General features: G+C 42.3%; 1 protein-coding gene across 3 annotated transcripts in view; it reads left to right on the top strand.

Annotated features, from left to right (window-relative positions):
* Positions 1–12,499, top strand: part of NPAS2 (neuronal PAS domain protein 2) — a 105,606-nt gene that overhangs the window by 63,904 nt on the left and 29,203 nt on the right. For all 3 annotated transcript variants that reach the window (XM_053936659.1, XM_053936662.1, XM_053936660.1), the window contains exons 6-7: positions 5,344–5,464; positions 6,473–6,586. In XM_053936659.1, the coding sequence (XP_053792634.1) occupies positions 5,344–5,464; positions 6,473–6,586 (235 nt within the window). The remainder of the gene's footprint in view (positions 1–5,343; positions 5,465–6,472; positions 6,587–12,499) is intronic.

The following is a 12,499-nucleotide window of genomic DNA, read 5'->3' as shown; positions in this document are numbered from 1 at the left end:
GCTCTGGCACATTCAGCTTCTTTTATCTGCTTGCTGCTCCAGGAGACACTCCCATGTGCATTGGCTTGGGCTGGAGGAGCAGGGGAGAGGGACTGCTCCAAACCCCGCTCCTGTTGCTAAGGTTGCTCTAGAAGAAATGGCACAATAATTATGGATTAATCCTCACACTCATTTTTAGTACCCTGGTCTCAAATAAATACATGCCCAGGAGAAAAAATTAGCTGCCAAATCATTATTGTACTACCCCCTGCCATGTTCTTAAGAAAATTACTATTCTCTTTCTCTCATTTAGTTTTTCACCAAATATCTGTTATGTTTTCCACCCAGACAAATGTATTTCACAACACTACCTTGCTGGAGTAAGGACAAAAATTATTTTCTTCTGAGACAAAAGGAACTTGAATGAAAGAGCAGCTCCTGGTAAATGCAAAAATATTGCTATGCAACAATAGATTGAACTGAGTCTATTTCAGGTTTTTTTTCATCCTCAACAGTTTAGAAGACCAGTACTTGACTATTTTCTGACATCTGCCTCACTTCAAGGGTGGGGAGAGCTCTGTCCTATGCATGGGCTATGGGGTTTACATACACTTACTGATTTCCATGAAATTTCCTTGTCTTTCATCATTTGGAGTTTTCATTGGTGTCCCTTTCAAATACTGGTTATTAGTGGAGATGATAGATCTGCTGCAGGAAAGTATTCCTCTTCAGGAAGACACATTTCAGACCTTGTGCCTGAAGTCTGAAGCCGTGACTGAACATGGATAGATGCATGTTTATAATTCCTGAGTTGCCCCATCAGAAACTAAACTGGTTTTCTCTCCCAATGACATGCTTTGTGTGATAACCTTACATGGTATCCAGCCCAAAATAAGGATAAAAATGGACATTACTTTTTATTTGCATAAAAGCAGCACATGGCTGTCCAAGTCAGGGACCAACCTGACCAGGCTGGAGGTGGTGCAGACCTTCCTGGAGCTGCTGGAGTGGTAATGGTTAACAACTGCCCCACCAGCCCACACATGTAGAGGAAGCATCCCAGAGGCCACAGCTGAACAAGGAATATATAGGCTTCTGCCTGCCCCAGGTTGGCAAATCACTATGGCCGTGGGCAGGGGCCCAGCTGAAGGTGCATCTAGGTGCACACTGGGTATTTTAGTCCTCTGTTGCCCTTGCCATTTGTTCTTAAGTTTTAAAACTGATCAGAGTGATATCTGGAAAATCTATGTGGCTTATTTTGTTTACCTCGGGGATCTATTTGTAAGCTAAATTCAGTCACTGTTTGAGGGAAGAAATACCAATTCTTGCTCCTCTGTGACAGCAGGGAAAAAATATTCTGCAAATCTTCTGCTTTGAGCAATGAAAGGAATGCAAAACTGGGCAGAATGCAGAGCAGGGCTCTCTGAGGGCTCCTGTTAAGAAAACTGATGTATTTTCTTTCATTAAAATCATGAAAGTTCCAGTGCTGAGAGCAAATATGTCTGGTTCTCTTTAACACAGCTTCCCATACTTCCATGGAGCATTTTCAAACACAAACTTCCCCTGTTGTATTTCTAATTTTTTTTTCTTTTTTAATGAGGTCTGGAGACTACTCATAGGGTCAGCTAAGATGGAGAGGTCTAGCTCACATGGTAAGGATGGCTCTAACTGAAGTGAACTCATTGAAATCTGATCACAGCTCATAGCATTTGCCAGTCAGATGGTACACTACGACTTCAAGAATATGCAGTCTCTTGAGAAGGGTCCTCCCTGTACTTTCTTGCCTGCTTTTCCAGAAGGTCCCTGGCAGGGTTGAGACTTCTCCTCAGGGGCTACCCAGTGAAATTCAAGGAGCTGCTCTGCTGTGTTGGGTGCTTAAGGTAAATGTCAGGGTGGAAGAATCCAGGACCTTACAGTGTATAAAAGTTCATCATGCTGTGTTGCTGTTACAGGGTAGCAGTGGGAATCAGTGAGTGCAGGACACACAGGTTCATACAGGGGCCAAATCCCAGCACACAAGTGCATAGCCATCTTTATTTTTTGTGTTGATGGGAAAGAAACCTGTCTCATTTGCAGCCCTCCACCATCCTTTTTCTAGTCACCATGTTTGCTTAGATACTTTGATTTTTTTCTCCCTGCAGCAAGAATTTTTTCCACCTAACCACTACCCCCATCCCCCAATAAAAGCAATGAAATCATGAGGAAGGAGTTCCATTCTGGAGTACAGCTGTTTTGTTGAAATTGCAGAAATATTTTAACTATGCATCCCATTATTGCAGAACTTGATGTATGGTGTTTAGAACAGACCAGCATGTAGGCAAAGGTGTTCTTTGCCGGCCTTAGCTTTCAGGAGTAAATACTCCAAAGCTTCGCTTAGCAGGATCCATCGATTTGAAGATGCAGAGTAAATTCCAGGCTTAGCAGCACAACTGTGTGTTAACATAGTTCATCTAACAAGTCTACCCACAGTCACTGTCGTAATCTTTTGTCTGCTTTGCCTATCTCATTCAGCAATACTCTGGCTGTCTCAGCCAGTGGCATAGAACTGCTCACTGCAGAATAATTAGACAGAGCTGCAAACCATTCCCCTCTAACTGATCCATTTTTATCACCAATGGTCAAATTTTGTCAATAGAATCAGGTCAGAAAACACCTGCAAAATCAAGTCCAACCTTTGACCTAATACCACCATGTCCAATAAACCAAAGTGCAATGTCCACTCATTTTTTAAACCCTTCCAGGGATGGTGATTCTACCACTTTCCTGGGAAGCCTCTTCTCATGCTTAATCACTCTTTCATGAAGAAATTTTTCCAGATATCCAGCCTGAGCCTCCCCTGGTGCAGTTTGAGGGTGTTTCCCCTTGTCCTGTCACTGGTTGCCTGGGAGAAGAGACCAACCACCACATCACCACAACCTCCTTTAAGATAGTTCTAAGAGTGTGATAAGGTCTCCCCTGAGCCTCCTTTTCCCCAGGCTAAGCAATTCTAACTCCCTCAGCTGCTCCTTGTAAGACCTGTGCTCCAGACCCTTCCCCAGCTCTGTTGTCCTCTGGGCACACTCCAGCAGCTCAGTGTGAGATGAAGTGAGCAGCCCAGAACTGGACACAGCATCAAGGTGTGGCCTCACCAGTGCTGAGTACAGGGGGCAATCAGTGCCCTGGTCCTGCTGGCCACCCTATTGCTGATACAGGCCAGGATGCCATTGGCCTTCCTGACCACCTGAGCACTGCTGGCTCATGTCTAATTGCTGTCAGCCAGCACCTCCAGGTCCTTTTCTACTGGGCAGCTTTCTAGCCACTCTGCCCCAGCCGGTAGTAATGCCTGGAGTTGTTGTGACCAAAGGGCAGGATGTGGCACTTTGCCTTGTTGGACCCTCATACAATTGTTCTCAGGTCTTTGATCCAGTCTGTCCAGATCCCTTTGCAGAGCCTGTTTCACTACCTACCTTTTTGCCATGGCATTGGATGTCTGCTCTTTGCATCTGGTGCAGAATTAGCTATGAATAGCTTGCTTGGCATTTTCTACAGTTCCAGTGAGACAGTGGAACATTTGCTTCCATCTCTCTGTTTGACTTAGTAATGTATTCTGGATGACATACTGATTTGAGAGCATTGTTGAAGTCTTGATGTGTACAGGATCCAGATATTCTGTTCTGTGCACTGTTTTACAGGTGTGCCAAACCTCTACAAGGGGCAAGAGTTTGGAATTGGAGCTTGGTCACAGTATGAGACAAAAGGTTTCAGTTAGAAGAGTGGTGATGGCTCACATCTAGTCTTCCTGCAGTTACTGTAGAGTAGATGGGAGATTAATTAACCTGGTGGTATCATTATCATTTACAAGAAAAAAATCAATTCTGAGATTGCACCTAAGCCTTGAACAGAACTCACCAGCACAGTTTCCTGTCAAAGGTTCTTTGTTCATATGCACAAAAAAAAAATTACATGAAACAATGTACTATATTTTGTGAAGTATAGTATGTGTATATAGAAGTGTATATGTAAGTATTTATACATATATAAAAAACCTTTATCACATACTGTATCAGTAGGATTCACATAAATAAGATATAAACTAAAGCCATAAAAATAACTTATAAGTATTCTTCACAACAGGAATATTCAAGTAATGAGCATATGTAATACTTATAACTGAATCATCTAAAGCAATATATTCTTCTTAAGGTGTGTGTATAAAGCATAGCACTCTGATTTTTAAAGTCTGCTCAATAAGTTTCACCACTCTAAACAGGAATTCCACACAGAAAAGCTAGCATGAATTGAAAGCAGATGGAAACCAAAGCACAATCTTACACAAATAGATGATGGTTAATAACTTGCCAGTCTCATACACAGCTTACATGTTTTTAGCATGACTGTACCATCTGATAGAAGCTGCTCTGATGACACACAAAGCTGTGTCAGTGTGCCAACTCAGCCTGAAGTAGTCTCAAGTGGGACAGATGTTAAGTCAATGCCATTGGAGGGTCACTTTATCTTAGGCTTCCTTTCAGATACACTCTGTTAGGTTAGTCACCACACTGAGCATAGGGAGAACTTCCTCTTGGCAGCCCATGACAGACTCGTTTTCTCCACCCTGGGCCAGCCATGGCCTTTTGCACAAATCCATCTCCTCTTTCCATTCCCAAATCTCAGTTCCTAGATTTTGGATGGATTTCAGAAGCCAGCTGATCATGGGGCTGGAGGCACATGGACATTCAGCTCATGGCTGGCCAGAGGGAGGGCTTGTGTTGGTGGCGCTGTGAAGTCCCCCTCCCTGGAGACTAACTGCTGTAGTCATGTCCAGACGTGGAAGTCCCCTTCTCCCTGCTCCCACCTGCCAGGATGCAGGAAGTGGAGAACAAGACCTGCCACCTCAAGGGCATTTCCCAGGAGTTGAGAGTATCCCCCCGGGAAGGGTCTTGATCTGGGACTGACCTGCCTGACTCAGGATGACTCTCAGCCTCACTGCTCCTGCAAGTTAGGCTCTGTCGGGAAGAGAAGAAATTCCAATGATCCACAACAGGCCTGTGCATGGGGCTTAGTAGCAGTATGGGGAGCCAGGCACCCTTTTCCAGCCCTCTCCCAGGTCTTGTGATTTAATTGTGTGGACATACCTGCTGCATCTGATGGTCTCTGAGAAACATTAAATATTGCTGATTGCTGAGATTTAATCTGACAACCAGCCCACAGAGAAGTGACCACTCAGTTTGTCCAACAGGTTCCCCCTCTGTTTTAGAGTACCTGGAAATCAGTGAGGAAACTCCTAACAAATACCACAGGCTTTGTATCACATCTTCTTGTGCATCTCTGCATGTTGCTTGTTGTGATATTTCTATTTGTCTCAAAAGTTATTTCTCTTTGCAGTGTGATGTCTTGGATCAGAATTTGTTAAACTTCCTCCCAGAACAAGAACACTCAGAAATTTATAAGATGTTGTCTTCTTGTATGCTTATGACAGATTCTGCCTCATCAGATTACCTAAAAAGTAAGTTTCATTTTTTCTTCTCTAGTAAATGAAAAAGCACAGGCAGGATAAAAAATTTTCTCCCAGAAAAAGTTTTTTATGCGATATGCAATAAAAAATTAGGTTTGTAGCCTTTCAAAAAGATCTTGCCACCTGGAATGACCCTTTGGTTCTATTTTTAAATGAAACTCTTTGCCTTTATTTTACTAGGCTAAGACTACTTGCAGTTATGTTAATTATTAAATATCATATCATTTGAGACAGCTAAGGAAAATAGGTTAGCTGATGGAAATTGAGAGTTCACCTGAGACAAATCACATTTTAATTGATATTTCAGCCTGTTCAAGTAAGATGTTGTTCAGAGATAAGCTAATGTGGCATACCTTTGGTTTGCCTTAGGTCAAAAAATACCTCTAAAACTATTGCAATTCTTTTTCCGATTGAATTTTGATTTCCTTGGAAATATTTTTACTTCCTCGGCCTTACTCACTCTAGGAGGTAAGATGCAGAAAACCAAAATAGACACAATAATATAAGATGTACAGCTGCCCAGTCAACTGTATCGTACAAAATCTGCAGCTGATAGTTAATATGCCAAAGTTAATTTAATAGATGTTTTGAGGTAATTAAGCATAGTTTTCCAACACAGGATGTAGAACAGCTGTGAGTTGTGAGGAGCCTAAATAGAAAAAAGCAGTAAGTGAAGAAGCCAGTTCTCTCTGTTGCTGCACCGAGGCTATGGCTGTGTAACTCCTGTGATGAGGTGGTGTCAGAGAAGGGCGAGCCTCTGAAGCTGTCCCCGAGCTGCAGGCACACCTGTGCACAGTGCTGAGCAACCTGCATCCCTGCAAGGCTTTCTTGCAGAGGCTCTGGTCCTGCAATGTATAGCACATTGCTGTTTAGGGCTCCTGAGTGGTAACAAGCTGCTCTTGTGCTGCCAGTTGCAAGATTGGGGTTGGAAGACACCATTGGTTGTGTTTAGCTTAAATAGTATATTTATTTCTTCTTCTTCTTCTTTTAACAATCCAGCTGACAATGAACTAGAGTTTTATTGTCATCTTCTGAGAGGAAGTTTGAACCCAAAGGAATTTCCAACATATGAATACATAAAATTTGTAGGAAATTTTCGGTCTTACAGCAATGGTAAGCTTTAATTGTTGTATAAATGTTAATTTAGCTTTGTAAAATAAAATATAAGTATTGCTCCATTTAACAAGTCAGGCTTTTAACTGACAGAACTATTTTTAACATTACGGGATAAATTTTGCTTCACACGGCTCTCATGGCTGAGCTGCAATAGCTGGATGAATACATGTGATGAGTGAAATTGTGTTAGTTGCTTTTGTTACTGCCCTTCACTTGCAATGATCCTGGATTCTGGGTAAGTTTGCAAATAATGACAGGTTTAGACGAGGGTTTATTTGTGCTCACTAATATGGTGTGCTAAGACCCCACCTATTAGCAAAATTATAATCTTGCTACTTTATCTGCTGGTTTACATTAAATACAAATTCCATGCCAGAACTGATAACCTGCCAAATCTGTCTTCTTACCCTTCTCTGCAAAATCCTGGGGAAAGGCAGGAGTGCCATGTTTCATCACAACGGCTGAGGACACTGCCACCCACCTCCCTCTCCAGCTGCCATTTTGCATTCCTCTCCAGCACTGCAGAACCCAATACTCTCCAAAAAAAACGGGAAGACGTGCAGTCAGCATAGTCACTAATGCACCACAGTCAGTCCAGGGAAACCATCTTTCAAGGGATGAAGTGCAGATTTCCACCTCACCCGTTCTCTAACAAACAGATTGCTGCACGACCATTAGTGTCAGAAATGAAATACTCTTTTATTCCTTTCCTTCTCCTGCCTGCCCAAGTTTGCTTTAGTTACTTGCCTGACTGAACTCCAGAGTGGCATTTCCAAAGTTGCTGGTATTGTTCCAAATAGGTCATCCTCTGCAAAAAAATTCCCCACCGTGCTTTCCAAAAACTGCATGCCACGCTGTGAAAAAAAATGTCCCTGTCCCCATTTAACTTTCTGCTTTTGCTCCACATGACTAGAATAGAAACCTACGTGCAGGATGGAGATATGTATTTCTTGTTTGGTGCCATCTGATGTGAGGCTCTATTTGTATAAAAAAATGTAGCTGCCTGTGTGCTTTCTAGTTTGAATGAAGCAAAATGCGCCTCCCTGACAGACGCGCACACCAAGCTGTTCTGTTTTCTAGAGCAGAAACCGGATTTCAGGTGCTGACTCATAAGGATACATTTCTACCAGGGGAATTTCTGATCCATTTTCTTCAATGATTTTCAGCCCTTTATTTTGGCATGACATTATTACTGCCCCCTTACCCATTAGGATTTCACATCCCAGCAATTTTATCAGTGGCTATTTCTCAGAAGAATGATAAAACTTAAATTACAGATATCTTCCCTATCTTAATGCATAGAAACTAAATGGGAACATATTGATTTCAGAAGACACCAAATCATTTTCCAAATACTCCATCTTAATAGCTTTCAAACAAGTCACGTGCTTTCTTCTTCACATTTTTCCCCCTTTGTGCTACTTTTTTCTAAATCTTCACTTTATTTTGTCTCTTCCACTCTCTTCCCATCTCTGCTGCAGTGTGACCCTCTGGTTGACTGGTAGGGGCAGCCTTAGCCTGGCTCTGTGAGATGCTGCCTCCTAGCCCCCTTGCCATGTGAGTTTAGTTTTGCCAGTTCAGTGAAGAGCCTGATGGAAATGCCTCACCAGTGCATGTCCAGCATGCACTGGTGAGGCAACCCCCATGGCTGCCTCCCAGCACAGGTGGAAGCAAGTGCACTGGACTCACATGTAGCAGCAGCAGCAAACTGTTTGCTTGGTGGCTGATACCCTTGGCTGACAGGGTGAGCAGCCGAAAGAGGGTGCGGACCTCCAAAGCGGCTGTCCTTGGATCCACTGGGCTCCTTGCACCAGCCAGCTGCACCCTGAGCAAGGCACAGGAGAATCAGCTCAAGTGAGCACCACGTGAATGCTCCACCCTTTGGGGAAGCCACCCAAGGGGTCGGGGCAAGCACCTGTGCTTTGGCACAGGGACTTGTGGCACAAACAACTTCAAGCATTTGGTGGGTGCAGTGGTGGGCTGGGTTCCTGCCTCTGCTTGGCCCACAGTTACCAGGGACCATCCCCCAGCCCATGCTCCTCAGGGCTGTCACCTGTTGGACCTGGCAGTAATTGCCCTCTTTTCCTTCTGTTAGATAAATACCCATTCTCCAGTCATCTGTCCTCCAGGTGGGAGGCCAAGTGGGCAAGAAAGAAAATGGTGGGAAGGGTGGTGGGAGAGATATCTTACAGGGCAGTATTTGTCCTATATGCATAGGATCAGCTGGCCCCAAAGCCTGCTTTTTGGAGGTGTTTGTGAAGGAAAGATTATAAACTAAAGATTAAAAAAGAGTTAGCTGGGGGAGAAAGACAGAAATTGCAAATTAGGCTTAATTAGCAGGAGACATTCCTTATGAATGTATTGAAGAATGTTTTTCCCTGTAGCTTTTCACAGCAGTGAAAGTGCGAGCATGTTTTTACACATGGGAGACTGATACAGGATGTTCTTTAAATACAAATCCTGCCGTTCCTTTTTAGCCACCCAGTGCAGACTCCTACCTTTGTTTCCAATGATTTGCTGACCATACTCGGAGCCCGCTCTGCCTGCGTGTTCCTGCCGCAAGGATGCCAGAGCCTCTATGGCCAGGGAAGTTCTTTTATCCCTGGGCAGATTGTATCCTATAGGGATACTTAGCTGTTCTATTGTCATTAATGTAGAGTCGTAGCAGGAGTAAATCTGTCTCCATTCCTTCTCATTTAACCTTTGCTGATGCTTTTAAGAACTGGTAGGTCCTACTTCACCCTCTTAACAGAGATGTCACCATCTTTATTCTACTTCCACATAGTCTTTTATGTAACCTCCTTTGAATTATCATCTCCTTAGGCGTATTTTATTATTGTTCATTGCTCATACAGTGTTGGTATTTGGGGCAAGGAGGTCATGCATGTGAGTTCCCAGTCACCTTGCCCCCCTCTCTCCTCCCTCATACCTTCTCCGTTAATCACATTGTTGACTTCTGGCTGAGAACATCATATAAGGATGGGTATGAATGGATTAATTTGAAGGATTGCAGCTTAGAAAGCCAGTTAGGGGCTTAGCTGCTCTCCCTAACTTTAATGGGAGCTCTGAGGCTTTAAAGGCTGTTGTACTAAGATGCCAAAGATAATTTTTTTCATGCTGAAGTAGGACAAATACCTGATATCTGCCAAGGTGACTTGTCACCAGAATTGCTGTCAGGGAGTCAGATCACACACAGTCTACATCAAACCCGTGCTACTCCCACAGAGGAGCAGTCACTGGCATCCTCACTGATCCCAGAAGAGGCAGGGACATGCATGTACAGGGCCCAGAAATTGCCCAGGAAAGCTCTCACAGTTCACAGCAGGTATTCAGTCTTTCAGGAGATCACTGTCTCTGGAGCTCCTAGGGTCAGCTACAGCTGCACGCTAGAGAAGCTGCACAGCCCAGTGCCAGGGTTAGCAAGAGCATGCACACTTTGACTGGTCCTGAGGAATCTGTACTCTGCAAGCCTTACTGCAGAATATTTCTGCAGCTGTATCTGCACCAGGGATGTGACATGAGCTGCCTGCACATAAATGAATCCCCATTGCATTGGCTGTGCCCAAGCGAGAGCAGCTGACCAGCAAGACAGCAATGCAAGCTGTGCAGAGTGCCTGCATGAGTCACTGGCTGTGCTAAATCAAATACAAGAGATTTGATTTTCCATTTGGGAGGATCATTAATTAAGCTTCAATGAGAAAAGCGTGACTGTAACCTGATGTGAAGATTCAGTAGTCCTGTGAGAGGAAAGGAGGTGGCCCATGGGCCACTCAGACAGGGAAGGTGGAATTCCTTTTTGCTTCTGTGAGAAATGCCTACTTGGTGTCAGATCATCAGGGTTGTTTTTGTTTTATTTGTTAATAGGAACTCTGTCCAGTATTTTTATATATTTCAGGTTCTGGGTCTGTAGCCCAGATTTTAACGAGAGACATAAATGTCTGCAAACATCTGAGGGAGCCAAGTGCATCACTGTACCTATTAACCAGTAGCACCTGATAAGAGAGAGAGAGTCTTATCAGCATCACCAGTGAATAATACAGTGGCTCACACCCAGTCTTGCCTGAGGGGGAAGGCAAGTAATAAGGGTAACCCTCCCCAAAAGTCCAAGGAAGTGCTCAGCTCTGGTATAAAATGTCAAATTAAGTAAGAATACATTATTTTACAAAGCAGCTTAATAGCTCACTCAGATAAGAAATGATAAGATGGGTTGGATTTATTACTCCTGTGAAAATTGTTTGTACATTTGTAAACACACAAAAATCTGTCATAATTATACATCCAAATATTGGCTCTGGTATCCTCTTTCTGAAGTGACACACTTGCTTAAAAACTCCTGAAAGGGACAAAACCAGGGTCCTCCCTTTCAAAGAGTTAATATTAAAAAGGACCACCAGCATCTTTTAAGAGATAGATCTGTCCTTTCATCCAAAATCCCTGAAGCTTTTCTCTTGAAGAAGTAGATAAGCATTATGTGAAAAGAGTTCCTAATCAAGTAATGTAATATTATAGTGGAATTTTAAATTGTGCATTTTTCTTCCCAATTACATGGAAACTCATGGAACTGGTTACTGAATGTTAATAATAGCAGATACTCTACTGTTAGCTGATACATTTCTCAGATATAATAATAAAGATCAAGAAATTACTATGTTGAGGAGGAAAAAAATCTTAACTTTCAGAAAAATTAATTGCATCTGAATTAATTTTTAAAAGAAGTAAACAATTCATACAGAAGATACATTGATCTTGAACCTCCATAAATATATGCTGAAACATCTGAAACAAGAATAACTCAATCCAAAACAAATGTTTTGATCAGAACCAACAGCTGCATATTATTATTTGCTATTAACAATATCATAGAAGCTACAGCTAACAATATGCTGCACTAGCTCTCTATGCAAAGAAGAGACACCATTCCTGTCCTCAGGAATCTACTTGGGATTCATATCAGCACAGGATGGCCAGGGGAGAAACAGGAGCAGGAAAGAGGAGAGAGTAGATCAAAGTGGATAGGTGATGTATGGACAGTGTCACTGTTACTCATCTACATGGCTACTGAGAGCAGTCTGGCTTGCCACCAGCACTTTAGATTTATTCATTATATCTATTAATTGCCAAATATTCTGTTCATCTGGGGTCTGAATTAATTTATATGAAACAATTTTGATTTTATTCTGGTCTGTTCGGCTTGTATTTTTTGAAATCACTGTTCAGTTTGTTTGACAGTCACTAAGACTGGTTCTTAAAACATTAACATCTCTTGACAAAGTAGGAAGGAGGGATTTCTTCTTTCAAATGGCATAAGCAAGAAGTTTGCTATCTTAGGAAGATTATGTTTTACACATTTCAAGTTGAAGTAAGATGACCGAGCAACTGACTGCTGTACTATTATTAACTGAATAAAGTGGCATCTGGGGTTTTTAAAACATGTTTTAATTCATTTCATATGGCATGATTTCTCTCCCTAAGGATAAAAATCCTTTTGTCTGTGATAGTGCAGGGCTTAGTTCCTTGTGTATATTTTTTATTTGTAACATTCTGTTCCAAGTGTCCTGGTCTTTAAAAAAATTAATAAAATAACATAAACAAAAGAAAAATCAAACAAAGATCTCTGCATAGGTAAATTTTCTTTGTGTCTTATAAGATACTTGCAGGTATTTAGTACTTCTACAAAATAATGTTGTGGTACTATAGGGGCAACAGGTATGATAGGTAAACACAAAAACTATTAAAATTCATGCTAAGGAATTCATGCTATCAGATAGCTGATATATATGAGACAACTGTTTCACCTTTCTGATTATGTATTTAGCTTTGTCACATGACCTTCGGATTCCTTGCTCCAGATATTTTGTCCCAATCATGTAATTGTGAAACACACAGGCCCTCATTTACCCAAGCCCACCT

The sequence above is a fragment of the Vidua chalybeata genome, chromosome 2 (assembly GCF_026979565.1).
Source record: "Vidua chalybeata isolate OUT-0048 chromosome 2, bVidCha1 merged haplotype, whole genome shotgun sequence".
Taxonomy (NCBI): Eukaryota; Metazoa; Chordata; class Aves; order Passeriformes; family Viduidae; genus Vidua; species Vidua chalybeata.
This window is presented reverse-complemented; position numbering and strand designations above follow the sequence as displayed.